At 28.5% G+C, this 15146-nt stretch overlaps 2 protein-coding genes across 2 annotated transcripts; both read left to right on the top strand.

Annotated features, from left to right (window-relative positions):
- Window positions 1–474: 474 nt before the first annotated feature.
- On the top strand, window positions 475–1408 carry LOC107479353 (uncharacterized). The gene is made up of 2 exons (XM_016099497.1): window positions 475–589; window positions 801–1408. The coding sequence occupies exons 1-2, from the start codon at window positions 475–477 to the stop codon at window positions 1406–1408; spliced, it is 723 nt and encodes a 240-aa protein (XP_015954983.1).
- A 48-nt stretch (window positions 1409–1456) lies between these two features.
- On the top strand, window positions 1457–14718 carry LOC107479354 (xylose isomerase-like). The gene is made up of 23 exons (XM_016099498.3): window positions 1457–1729; window positions 1862–1951; window positions 2110–2130; window positions 2243–2277; window positions 3002–3084; window positions 3177–3223; window positions 3459–3533; window positions 3627–3756; window positions 3845–3936; window positions 4150–4206; window positions 12098–12171; window positions 12250–12403; window positions 12612–12663; window positions 12745–12790; window positions 12867–12922; window positions 13074–13125; window positions 13237–13316; window positions 13443–13513; window positions 13618–13658; window positions 13794–13893; window positions 14025–14096; window positions 14186–14263; window positions 14647–14718. The coding sequence occupies exons 1-23, from the start codon at window positions 1457–1459 to the stop codon at window positions 14680–14682; spliced, it is 1815 nt and encodes a 604-aa protein (XP_015954984.1). The 3' UTR covers window positions 14683–14718.
- Window positions 14719–15146: the final 428 nt, after the last annotated feature.

Raw genomic sequence — 15146 nt, forward strand, 5'->3', positions numbered from 1 at the left:
TACTTGCTTTACTTACTTCTCTTAATACAAATTTTGATTTATTGCTGTAACTAAATCTAAGAAACCGTAACTAAATCCACATACTTCCAATACTTGCATTTGCATCAGTTTTTTGTGTGCCTTTTTCTTTTTTGTTATAATGATTTTGATATTCATGTTAATCACAATAATATTTTTTAAAAGGACATGTTACTAATGAAGCATTTTTAAACCAAAAACCAGGAGTGTTATTTATCATTTAACAATACATTTCAAACATTTCTTGCCAGAGACTAACTTAATAATTTTTTAAATAATTGTGTTATTTTAAATTAAAAAAATACAGATTTCATTATATCAAAAGTCCAAATAAAAGATATTACACTTGCAAAAATTGAGGATTTGCTCCAGTCAAATGGCAAGTCATTGAAAGAATATTGTGGAATGCCATATCCTTAAGAAAATTTGGTGTCTAGCTTAGAAGATAGAATTATAATGGAAGAGTTGAACTTTGACGTTAATGCTCTTGCGAATGAACTAGGTGGGTATTTAGAAAGGCTAACTAATGAGCAGAAATTTGCATACGATCAAATAATTGGTGCTGTTAGCGGTAATATGAGAGAATTTTTCTTCTTATACAATCAAGATAGTTGTAGAAAAATATTCTTATGGTCAACTATATCATGCTCAATTAGGTCTAAAGGAGGTATAATTTTAAATGTTGCTTCGAGTGAGATTGCTGCACTTTTGTTACCTAATGGAAGAACTGCACATTCAAGGTTTAAAATTCCTTTGACCATAAATGAAGATTCTTTGTGTAGCATTAAACAGGGAAGTCCTCGCAAGGTTAATATCGAAGGCCAAATTAATCATATGGGATGAAGCTCCAATGATAAGCAAGTATTGTTACGAAGCTTTAGACAAATGCCTCGGAGACATCTTAAGGTGCTCAAATTCGTATAATGCTCATTTGCCATTTGTAGGTAAAGTTGTTGTTTTCGGAAGAGATTTTAGACAAATTTTTCTCGTGATTCCTAGAGGCTCAATGCAAGATATAATTCAGTCTTCTATTAATTCTTCATATTCGTGGCATAACTGTAAGGTTTTAAAGCTTACAAAAAATATGAGATTGTCACTAGGTGAAAACAACAACATACAAGAACTCAGAAATTTTGCAGAATGGCTACTCAAAATTTGTGATGGTTTGGCTGGTGATACAACAGATGGTGAATCGATCGTTTATATACCATCTGACATTTTGGTTAAGAACTCTGACACAGCTTTGGATGACTTCATTGATTTCGTGTGTCCAGATATATTATCCAATTTATCCGCTGAAAATTATTTCAAGGATAGAGAAATTCTTGCACCAACTTTGGATTGTGTCACTGATGTCAACAACAAGATGACTGCAGGGTTACCTGGATAAGAAAGAGTCTACTTAAGTTCAGACTCTGTGTGTGCTAAGGAGGAAAATATGGAATTTGAGTTAGATGCTTTCTCGCCAGAGATTCTAAATGGAATAAATTGTTCAAGTCTACCACCACACAAGTTAGTTTTGAAGGTTGGCGCTCCTGTTATGTTGCTGCGGAATATAGACCAAACTAATGGTGTCTACAATGGAACGAGGATGCAAGTTAGAAGAATGGGAAATCATGTGATAGAATGCAAGACTTTAACTGGTAACAAAGCTGGAAGTATTGTTCTTATCCCAAGACTGAATCTAATTTCAAATAATGAAACATTACCGGTTAGGTTTCAAAGAAGACAATTCCCAATTATCATGTCATTTGCAATGACAATAAATAAGTCCCAGGGACAGACTCTATCGAAAGTTGGAATTTACCTTCCAAGGCCAATTTTCACCCATGGTCAACTGTAGGTTGCGTTATCAAGGGTAACGAGTAAAGATGGTCTGCGAGTGCTGTTGCAAGATCATGGACACTTGGAAGATAACTGCACGATGAATGTGGTATATAGAGAAGTTTTTGAGAGCATATAATGAAAAGGTAATAACAAAATGTCTTACTAAATTTATTTATTTATTTATTTATTAAAATCTATTACTATCAATTAAAAAATTTAGAAATTCTAGGAACTAATGGATGAATTCTTATTGTACATTAACAGTTTGAGAATATTAAACTTATCGTAAAAATTCGTATTATTTTATTCTCCTGATAAACAATTTTATAATTACGTTAACCATATAATTTTATATACTAACATTGATACAATGTTGTTTCATGTATATATTTTGCAGGTATCAGAGGATAGCATTGAATTGTTATTCAATAGGTTTAAATTATTTATTGTTTATTACAGAATTTTCTACATTAGAATTCTCTATTAATTTGTTCTTCATTTTGAGCTGATTTTGATATGTTCTTAGTTCACAGTAAACCAACATATAAAACTTTGTTGGTAGATTTAAGTATTATTAGATTATTTATGGTCATATTGAGTATATATGTCTGATTTATTGAAAAAAGTAGATAAAATAACTATTTTATATTTAATACAATTAACACTATAATAAGAAAAGAAAAACAACGCATACAAGTTATTTTTTATTAATCAAATTATTATAATTAAAATTAATTTTAATATAACAACTTAAAATTATAATTACAATCTTATCACGTGCATCGCACGGGTAATTAAACTTGTTTGTTGGGTATTCTGGGAAGCCAAAAATAAAATATATATACCTAAATTTTATTTTATTTTTGCCTCATTACTAAATTTTTCTGAGTCCGTCGTTGTTTTTACTATTGAAAATTTACCAAACACTAAAAAATAAAAAAAATCCTTTTTCATTAAAAAAAGATTTTTTATCTATTTAATTTAATGGCGTCGAAACAAATAATAAGCTTATTTGCTTCTATTAGGATCCGAAGAATTTGCGATCCTTATGCTACTCTCTCTCGTCTTCCTCTAAGCATCCTATAATTCCTGACTCTAATGTTTTTTTATGGTTTTGCTGTATATTATTGGTGTTAAATTGGGATATTTGTCATAGCTGTTTGCTTCAAATCGATCAAAATGAAAACTTGGGGAACATTTTTGCTCCTTCTCTGCTTACAAGCCTTCACTTGTGTAGTGGTAGAAAAAATTATCTTTTTCCTTTTTTATCATTGACATTATATCCGTAACATGACATATGGAAATTGATCATGTTGTTTTATTGAAATTAGATCGGGAGGGTGAATTCTTTCCTGGCATTAACAAAATTAAATATGAGGTAGACATATTACAAGTTGATTCCTGGTTTCTATTTAATTTCTTAATCATTTTTCTCTCTCAAAAGAAAAGATTTTCTGTACAAAACTAGTTTTATCTTTTCCTGTTTTATTTTAGAAGTGAAATATTGTTTATGCCATAAAAATAAATTATCATGAATCTTGTTTCTTTAGGTTTATTTAGGATGTCATAATTATTTAGCAATATATTTATCAATGCATATCTTAAGTTTTCAGGGTCCCTCTAGCAAGAATCCACTTTCATTTAAATGGTATAACGCAGAGGAAGAAATTCTTGGAAAAAAGATGAAGGTTGGTTTATTCCAAGACTTGTGCCATGTTAGTCTATATTTTTTATGTTTTCATTCTATTCACTTATAAGTGCGATTCGTTCTGTAACTGCAGGACTGGTTCAGATTTAGTGTTGCATTTTGGCATACATTTCGTGGTACAGGTGCAGACCCGTTTGGTGCACCTACCAAGCACTGGCCGTGGGAAGATGGTACCAATTCTGTTAAAATGGCTAAAAGAAGAAGTATGATAACCTATAAATCTTTATAGTGTGATACTTGTAATGATAGATTTCTATTTAGCACGAGATAATCTTCTATTCGTTAATACAGTGCGTGCAAACTTTGAGTTTATAAACAAACTTGGAATTGATCTGTGGTGCTTCCACGATCGGGATATTGCCCCTGATGGAGAATCTCTGGAGGTGAGTTTTTTTATTATTGTATGGAAGCCGTATTTAATTAATAGATTAATATATGATAATAAATTATGAGAGGCAATGAAATATAAATGTCCTCATGACCTCATCCATTATATAAATATATAAAATTTTGATGCACGCGGTTAATAGCCTACTATATATGTATTAAGCATTACATGTGCGTTGTAAGCCATATTAAACCTGTGATTATCACAGGAAGCTAATGCAAACTTGGATGAAGTGGTTGCCCTTGCCAAGGAGCTCCAGACTCAGGTAATTTTAGATGAATGGCATGGTGTCCTTACTAGTAATAGGCTATGTTTAAGTCATCATTCACTATTAGTAAGAATATCACCTGGACTCTCTCTTTTAATGCATACTATATAAAATTCGACTTTGTGAATAATAGTGTGATTTTTTTATTATATTTACTACTCTTATTAAACAGTTGCATGCAAATAATAAAATAATTAAATAGCGCATCAAAAGATAAAATAATTAAATAGATAATTATTTGAATGAAAGTCAATTATCAAAATATAAAATTCAAAGTCAATATTCATCAATGCACGATAACGTTGAACACATATAACATCTAAGTATCATATATAAATTTTAAAGAACAAAAGTATTGTTGGAAACATCAAACATGCACAGCGCATATTTATCAAGTAGAAGTATTCACATAAGACCGAAAATAAGAATAAAATCTCATTTATAAATTTAATATCACCTTATATTATTTAGATAACATAAAACTATTATTTTAAAACTATTTCTTATGTTTGGTAGTTAATAAGAATGTGCAAAAGTATAAGGAGCCATTCTAGCAAGACATGAAATGTTCTAAAAAATCGAAGTTTATACTCTTACTACATGTTACACTTTTGGCCGTTACATTCCCACTAATTCCCACTTCCTCATCATTCTTTAGAATTCCTTTTACTTTCATACCTCTCCTTGCTCAAATTTCTCTTGCATCCTTTCACAGTTCCATATTTAGAGCTCTTTTCCCGCACCAGTTCATAATCAAACAAAATTGGCCTTAATCACTTTGTATAGCTTTTGCATCATTAATCAAGCTACTACTGTTGTATTCGTCTTCAATTCCATATGGTACTTGTTATGAGTTGGGTTATGGGTTTGAAGTAAACCAAAGTATAGGTTAAATTATTATGTAATTTTATTAAATTTGTAATTAAATTTCTATAATTTAAAAGCTTTGAATTGAGTCTCAACAATGTTTTAAATTTTGTAATTAGATTCTTGCCAAACCTAAAAATGTTAGAGTTAACAAAAAATTCTGAAAATAAAAATATGTTTAAGTATAAGGATTTAACCCTTAAGTGTAATATCTTTAATTTAGGAAGAAATATTCTATTAATTCAAATATTTTTTACATTACAAAAATTTAATTGTGAAATTTAAAATAATATAAGAATTTAATTAAAAATTTTTAAACAATAGATACCTAATTCTAAATTTGGTAAAAATATAGTGACTAACAAAATAATTTAACCAATTTCTAAAAACCAAATTAGTTGTACAATTAGTAGAACACTAGAACTAGTGGTTAAGAAGTTTATAGTTTTAATAAAAATTTCAAAAAAAAATCAATTGGTATAATAATAATAATAATAATAATAATAATAATAATAATAAAATCTTCCTTAATTAAATATTAGTTTGGTTTTACTATTACAATAAACAAGAGTTACAATTTTAAAAAAAAAAATAAGAAAGATAACGGGCTACAATTAAACTGGGCTTGTTTTGTATGTATATCTGTGTTTCTAAATTTTAGCCCCTAGCATAGTTATTAACGGCCCATGACCCATTTCCATAAAATAAAATAAAAAGCCAGGTTTAACACATCATTATTAACTTCCAATTCTTTTAACTTGTTTTGTCTATTTGATTTTGATCTAGTTTATGATATTGTCCATTCTATCTTTACTTTTAAGGCACATAATTAAGTAGTCACAAGACATTTGGAGTATTAAATAGTCCCACAATAAAATATATCTTTTTAAAAAATTATTAAATAGTCTTTATTTAATTTTAGTTATAAATTATCTTTTATATATTATTTAATTATAAAATTTATTTTTTATTTTATAAATTAGTATTTTATCATTCATCTATCATGTTTATTAATAATAAAAAAATAATAATAACAAATTAGATCTTCCATTAATCATAATAAATATTTTGGTAATTCTAATCAATTAGAATTTTATCTTTGATCCGTTACATTCGTAAACACTTGTGAAATCGTGTTTCTTAGAAATTCAATCGATTTGACATACAACACAATCGATTGAATTTCTGGGTTTTCCAAAATTCAATCAATTGAAATTGCTACACAATTGATTAAGATTTGCAAGGTATGTGGGTTTTTTTCTAATTCAATCGATTGTTCGTTTACCCAATCGATTGAAGCCATCAAAGCAATATAGGTTTTCATAATTTAATCGATTGATTGTGTTACCCAATCGATTTATGTTTTCAAAGCAATATGGATTTTCACAATTCAATTGATTGGTTGTGTTATCCAATTGATTAAATTGTGCAATGCGTTATATATTATGTCTTTCTAAATTTTTCTGCTCGTGTTTATAAATTAATATTTTATTATTTATCTATCTTATCTTTAAAATTCTATCTTCAATTTTTAAATTTTTATTTTGATTTAGATATTCTAATCTTATCTTTTTTTTAATATTAAGATTACAAATTCGTGAATAATCTATCATCAATTATTCAATCCTACAATTGGAATCGTTTATCAATCTATTTGATTATCAATTTTTTCATTGTTTTTGTTCATCATTTATCCATCTACTTAATATCCAATTTTTCTACATTTTTTATCAATTTCTTTAATATCCAATACTTGTTGTTGATTATGCGATAATCACAGTTGCAGCAATCGACAAAGATCCAATCAATTTCTTTATTGTAGTGTTCAGAAAACAATCAATTGTTTTGATTAAAAAATTGAGGTTAGTGAATAAAATCTCTAATGTTGCAATTCTTCGTTTTAATTCTTTATTCCTGAAATTAATTGTGTAATAAAAAAATATATTTTTTATCTTTAGTAATTCACATACATTGAAGAATACTAAAAAGTAAATACAATTTATTATTTTTTATTATTAATTAGCTAGCAATATTTAAAAGTGTGGACTTAAAATATATTATTAGATTATTATACTAAAAGAATCTATATAGTTTATATATTTTTGTCGTTGTGAGTCCCACTATAATAAACGCTTAACGTTTTGATGGTATTTATATAACTTATATTCCATGATAAATTGAATTAGATGAATTCGATTTATGGAATTGGTTCAGCGTCATAGCCAACCGAATCAATTAGCATCAAAACGTTGAGCGTTCATTATAGTGGGACTCGTAATGATAAAAAAATATAAACTATATAAATTCTTTTAGTATAATAATCCAATAATATATTTTAAGTCCACATTTTTAAATATTGCTAGGTAATTAATAATAAAAATAAAAAATTTTATTTACTTTCTAGTATTCCTCAATATATGTGAATTACTAAAAGGTAAAAAAATATTTTTTTTAATTACACAATCAATTTCATGAATAAAAGATCGAAACGAATAATTGCAACATTAGAGATTCTATTCACTAACCTCGATTTTTTAATCAAAATAATGGATTATTTTTTTAACACTACAATGAAAAAATTGACTGGATCTCTACCGATTGCTGTAACTATAATTATCGAATAATCACGACAAATATTGGATATTAAAGAGGTGGATAAACAATGAAGAAAAATTGGATATTAAGTCGATGGATAAATGATGAACAAAAACAATACAAACATTGATAATCAAAGAGATTGATAAATTATTTCAATTGTAAGATTGAATAATTGATGATAGATTATTTACCAATTTATAATCTTAATTTTAAAGAAAAGACAAGATTAGAGTATCTAAATCAAAATAAAAACTTAAAAATTGAAGATAAAATTTTAAAGATAAGATAGAAGAATAATAAAATAATTTATAAACACAAGTACGAAAATTTAGAATGACGTAATATATAACGCAGTACATAATTCAATCGATTGGGTAACACAACCAATGGATTGAATTGTGAAAATCTATATTGCTTTGAAGATATAAATTGATTGGGTAACACAACCAATCGATTGAATTATGAAAACTCATATTGCTTTGATGACTTCAATCGATTGAATTAGAAAAAATTCACATGCCTTGCAAAATCCAATTTTTTGTATAGCAATTTTAATCGATTGTATTTTGAAAAACCCAGAAATTCAATCGATTGTATTGTATGTCTAATCCATTGAATTTTTAAGAAACATGATTTCCAATTGATTAGGATTGCCAAAATATTTATTATGATTAATGGAAGATCTAATTCGTTATTTTTTTGTTTTTCATTAATAAACATGATGGATGCATCATAAAATAATAATTTATAAAATAAAAAATAGATTTTATAATTAAATAATATATAAAAGATTAATTCGTAATTAAAATTAAATAAAGACTATTTAATAGTTATTAAAAAAACTTGTTTTGTTATGAGACTATTTAATAATCCAAACATTCTGGGACCATAGAATCCTGTGCCTACTTTTAATATATTGCTACTCTAGTGTAGCTAAATTAATTTACTTCAACATTTCAACACTAAAAAACATTAATTTGGTTAGGTTTAAAATGAAAATATGAAATATTTGTGTACACCTCTACTGACTACTATAGAAAGCCTCCATTGTTATATGTGAATGTCTTTTAAAACGTTCTTCACAGTGTAGCTCAAATCATAAAAAATACTCTGGATTAAAAATACGATTCAAATGAAAAGGAAAAAAGAATGATCATGCAAATCATATATACATGAATACTGAATAGAGTTGACCCCAAAGAAGTAGCCTTGCATAAACTAGAACATCGGATTACATGGGCTCAATCTACTTACTGCCACGACCCAATTTAGGACATAACTAGTGCATAGAAAAAGTCACCCCCTAGCAAGCCTAACAAACACAAGTCAATAAAAAAATATCAAAATATATAATACAAACATTTTTAAATAAGTTTTCAAGTTGTCTCTTAGTAAAGTGAAAAACCAAATCAAAATACAATTAAAAGTTATAAGAGTAAATAACCATTTTGACACTCGAAAAATTCTGATAATGACAAAATAAATCCAAATATTTTTTTTTGACAAAATATATTCCCAATATATGCTCCGTTTAACAAAGTGACCTAAATATTAAGTTTATAGTTGATTTGTCCAATTAATCATTATTTTTTTAAATTACTAAACTACTCTCATTTTCTTTATGAAATTACAAATATATTTTCATACTCTCTTCTCTCTCCAACAATTTCATTAGTTCTCCTTCATTATCATCAACGCCTCCATTTTTACCACACTATCATTTTCACCATCACTATACACCCACCTTTACCAACAATTACAATCCATAAATCAACCATCACCTCAATGTGACATTAACCCATAGAATCGCATCAAAGGGACCATCTTGCCTAGCAAATAATGGTTACGGTTCTGTCACATGGTCCTACCCGAGATTATGGTACCTTGCAGCTCTAGATCGTAGAACATAAAGTAGAGGTAGTACATTCCATTAGTGTTGATAGTCACGGTTTGGGTCTCCATGGCGGTAATCTCATTCGTTCCTTGGAAGAAGGCATTGATGTACCTCAGGAATGTCGGGTTTTGTATCTCGATGATGGCCTCACCTAGGTTGCAGAGGTGGATATTAGAGAGATCTTTAGTGTAGCAGATAAGCTTTGATTTGAGTGTTAGGTGAAGGAATCCTTCAAGTACTTGCAGATGAACCCACTTACATTAGGTTGTGGATAATCAAAATCAGAATTGGAAGGAAGGAAAGATGGAAAGGAGCAAGGGCAGTTGATGATCAATTGATGGAATGATAGCATTGTGATTAAGGCAGGGGAATGGAAATGAAGATGCGGTAGCGGTGATCCAAATAGAATGGATTCAGATAGGAAAGAGGATGTGGTGGGGTGATGATAATAAAGGATAAATTAGTAACTATATAAAAAATTAACAGTTGATTGAGTTAACTATTGACGTTAATGTATCATTTTGTCCAATAAATTACAAATTTAGGGATTCATGTTGTTAACTGAAAATATTAGAGTTTATTTGTCAAAATTAAAATCTTTCGAATGCCCAAATATCTATTTACTCGACTTATAATGACTTAGAAACTCTTAAACACTATAACTATCATAAAAGGCACCAAAAGTCTTCTGAAATATGTAATAAATAATATATACGAATTTAACAAGAATAACAAAAATTATTCTCAATTGACTAATTAATTTTGCTCCCTTTATGCTCACATCACACTTCTTTTCTTAAAAGGTGACTCATCCTCGAATCACATGTTTCGTGAATTGAACCAAACACCTCCTAGATTGAACTTACAAATTTGTTGCCTTTTGTTTGCTACAAGATCATGTTGCGAAGCTTCAACATAACATTTTCACTGATAAGATCCATTCTATCCTAATTCACGTAGTTTGTTGTTTGTATTTTTCTTAAAGAAAATGAATAAACAAAAAATAGTTAAGAACTCATAACGTAAGTTCTATGCAAGCTCATACACTTTATTAAATGAAATGTCATTTGTGGTGTGGTAGAATTCAATTGTGGTGAGTATGTTTAGAACTTTAGAAGCCACAATTTGAATCATTATTTTTTTTTTGGAGATTCGATTTTTTTCATTTTCTCCTTTGCTTTGCATCACTTTACTCTCATGCTCTACAGAATCTCTTCCAAATTTGTAAGACTAATTAGATCAACTTTTGTTGGTGTCACCACAACTTTTGGTTGCATCTTTGGGTAGTTTCCCAAGAAATGGAACCTAAATAAAAAGAAAATTTTATTTTTTTTCTTAATTTGATATTTCTTCTCCTTAAGGTTCTTGTTTAGCTTTACAAATTCAACATTCTAAACATTTTCTAAGTGATCAAATATTACTTGTATCTGTTTAGAGAGTACTTTATTTTTAAAATGACTATTATGTGATATTTTAGTGATTTTGAATACCAAGTGATATTAAGATCTTGTGGCATTGATACCAAAAGTTGAATATCATGGGACTGAATTCCTTGTAAATTATATGATGGAGTTTTGACTAGGTTTAGTGAAAATGGTATATGGTCGATTGATTTCTGAGGTGCTTCTTTTTGAGTTTTTAGTTGTAAAGAAACATATTGATTATGCCATACTTAAAAATAGAAGAAAAGGTGAGTGAGAAGTCTTACTTTTGATCCCCAGAACTTGCCTTGAAAAGATGAGAAACTTGTTCTCTAAACAAGACCAAAAGAAAAACCCTCACAATGGAAGAAACCTCAAGAAATATACAACTTGTAACTTCTACACAATTAACTAAGTATTAAAGTCCCAGTAATAATTAAAATTACAAGCAAAGGGAAAATAGTGGTTATAATGACTTAAGAACTCTTAAATATTAAAATTAACACAAAAAGATAGTTAAAAATTTTCCGAAATATGCACTAAATAGTCTATACAAATTTCACAAGAATAACACAAATTGTTGTCAATTAACTAATTAATTTTGCATCCTTTATACTTATATCATGCACCCTTGGACAGTAATAAGGGTTCACAAAATAGAATTTATCTCCAACAAAATTGGCAAATAGAATTATGGTAAGTACTTGTCTCTGTAAAATATAAAAAATAATGAGAATAAATCTTACAAAATACACATTGAAAATGAACTAAAATATACATACATTTATACATAAATATAGGGTGACTAATTTTGTGACAAATTTTTACTATACGCATATCATTTTTTATTTGTCTTATTATATTTTTTCTCACTTTTATGTTACACTATAGAGAATGAAGAGTTTTTTAGCATTAAATTGAACATCATTATTCATTAAAATTAAGATGATTAGAAGGATATCGGATACAAACTTTATTTTACCAACCTAGTGGACAAGGTCATCTAATTTTTTTTTTATCAAAAATTGGTCTAAATATGCTTACATTTTACAATTTGATAGAAAAACCACAATCACACAATGCCTTGCTATTTTAATTGAATATACAGGAGAAAAAGAAAGTTTTATGGGGAACAGCTCAATTGTTTATGCATCCTCGTTATATGCATGGTGCTGCTACTAGGTACGTATTTCATTAGATTTTCACATATTTTTCTCATGTCGATTGGCTGCATGTCTCACAAAATCAACTAATGTACAGCTCTGAGTTAGGCGTCTATGCATATGCTGCTACACAAGTGAAGAAGGCTATGGAAGTATATTTTCATATTATATATATATATGTTTTCTGGGGTGGCCGTGAAGGTTATCAATCCCTTTTGAACACAGATATGGAACGAGAGCTTAATCATTTGGTACGTAATCATCTTATTTAATTTGGTAATCAAGAAATGCATTGTAAAATGTAGTATAAAGATAGTAGAGTAAAAAATACAATTAGGTTTGGAGTGAAAAGCTTTGTAGGAAAATTCTAAGCACATGTTTCCATCAAGAATGCCAATAATTTTGTCAAATAATATATTAGTGGTGTTTTCTTTTTAATCATTTTCATCTAATATATAGGCTAGGTTTTTTGAAGCTGCTGTTGCATATAAGAAGAAGATTGGATTCAATGGTAAGATACTAAAATTCCCAACAAGAATTATAATTTTTTGAAAGTACTCTTATGTAATTCATTTTTATAATTTAATGTCAGGGACTCTGTTGATCGAACCCAAACCGCAAGAGCCTACAAAACATCAGTGTGCTTCTTACCTATGTATTCAGTTAGTAATTTTTCACATATATTTCTCGTAATTCAAACTTTTATTTATCCAGGTATGATTGGGATGCTGCAACCACATCTAACTTCTTGCGAAAATATGGACTTATAGGTAACATTTCATTAGTTAATCCAAGATGGCCAAACCAAATAAATATGGACAAGTTCATATTATTATACTTGTTCACGCTAATACCTTACATTCTACTTTTTTTGTTGGTAATTTTTCATACATATTATCAATAATTATTGATGTTTGCTAGGAGAATTCAAACTCAACATTGAGTGCAACCATGCCACCTTATCTGGTCATAGGTGAATCTCTAATTTCATATTGTGACTACAACATATGAGTTTATTTATCGTATTCCTACTTATATATTGTTATTTTTATAATTAAAATTTTGGTTATTGTATATGTTGAAGTTGTCACCATGAGCTTGAAACTGCAAGGATTAATGGACTACTTGGTAATATTGATGCAAACACTGGTGATCCTCAAGTTGGTATGTGTTAATTCTATTTTTATTTAAAAATATTGTACCACATATAGCACTCAAAGATAGATACATGCATTTTTGTTAAACTCCATGATATAAAGTTGAAATTTGAACGTATGCTTGATTTTGTAGGTTGGGATACAGATCAATTTCTTGTAGATATTCAAGAAGCAACAATGATTATGCTCAGTGTGGTCAGAAATGTATGCTAGTGCCTGCGCTTTATAGACTATATCATGAAGTACTTCTTTGTTACAGAACTGTAATATCATCTGACTATTTCATGTATTTATGCTTCATTTGTTAGGGTGGAATTGCACCAGGTGGATTCAACTTTGATGCCAAATTGTGAGTGTGTGTGTGTGTGTGTGTTAAATTGGTTCATATTTGTCAAATTGACTTGCTACAAACTAATTTGATATAAATCTTTGATAATGTCGTACGTATTTTAATTTTATTTTAATTTCTTCCCTATAATGTTAGGCGAAGAGAGAGCATGGATGTTGAAGACTTATTTATTGCTCACATCATCGGTATGGATACTATGGCCCGCGGCCTCAAGAATGTTGCTAAGCTAGTTGAGGTGATTTCTTTTTAACTTTCTACTATATATGGTTCTCTTATAATAGACAAATTTAATGGAGTCCTTTAAAAGCTTCTTTTTAGTATCTCCAGAAAATCAAACTAAATACATTTAGATATGTTGTCCTAAAGGATGGTGCTCTAGCTGAGCTTGTTCGAAAGAGATACCAGAGTTTTGACACTAAAATTGGTGCTCAGATAGAGGTATGCAATATAATATTCCTTATTAATTTCTTGATATCTTCTCTATTCAATGCTTTTGATGGTAAACTTTAACTAAATCCTTATCAAAGGCTGGTAAAGCTGACTTTGACTTCTTGGAGAAGAAAGTTAAGGAATGGGGAGAACCTAAGGTTGCTTCAGCCAAACAGGTAAATTCAAATCAACTTATATTTTATATCTAAAAGTATTCTACACAAGTAAAAATGTTGTATGTACACAATGAATAAACAAATGTAATGTAAGAAAATAATTTTCTTTATCTATAGTCCTACCTTAATAACTTAAGATCCGGATTAACACTCATTTCTAAGTATACTTACAAAGAAGAAAATTTTCACCATTTGTATCATGCAATGTTGTATTCATTTTTCTTTTAACAATGAGCTAATTAGATTCTCATGTTTAATATGATTAATATGTTACTTGATAATTTATAAATTTTATCAAAGTACATTATGATTTTCAACCAATGATAACTCTATGTGCAACGATTCAAAAATTTATTCTAATGTACATTTGTTAAATGTTGCAGGAGCTAGCTGAGATGATCCTCCAGTCTGCGTTGTAAAAAAGTAAAAAGCATTTTCGATGTGACTAAAATGGGCGTGGATTCTATTTCTGTTTGTTCTTCAATTAGAAATAGCTTAGCAATCAGCATAGTGGGTAGCTTTAGAGAAACAAAATGTTATGTTCTAGATACATTCTTCAACCTTGGCAAGACCTATTAGTTTTCACTCAGGAATGATGCTATGTTAGTAACTTCATGTGAATCCTAGTCCTTAAAATAATCCAATAAACTAGGTATTTATTTTATTTTATATCTATATCTATACCTCTATTATTATTATATGTCTTTATCTATCTATAATGAGGATTCTCCTTTATTAGTGTCCAAATTTTTTCTCCCTAAAAGTCCTGTTTATATACTTAAATCACTTTTATGTTTTTTGTTATTATACAAATTTAATTAAAAATTTGACTAATAGATTTGAAAATTCACGAAAATAAATAAAAGTCAAAACTTCTAGAAAA

Source organism: Arachis duranensis, chromosome 3, assembly GCF_000817695.3.
Source record: "Arachis duranensis cultivar V14167 chromosome 3, aradu.V14167.gnm2.J7QH, whole genome shotgun sequence".
Lineage (NCBI taxonomy): Eukaryota > Viridiplantae > Streptophyta > Magnoliopsida > Fabales > Fabaceae > Arachis > Arachis duranensis.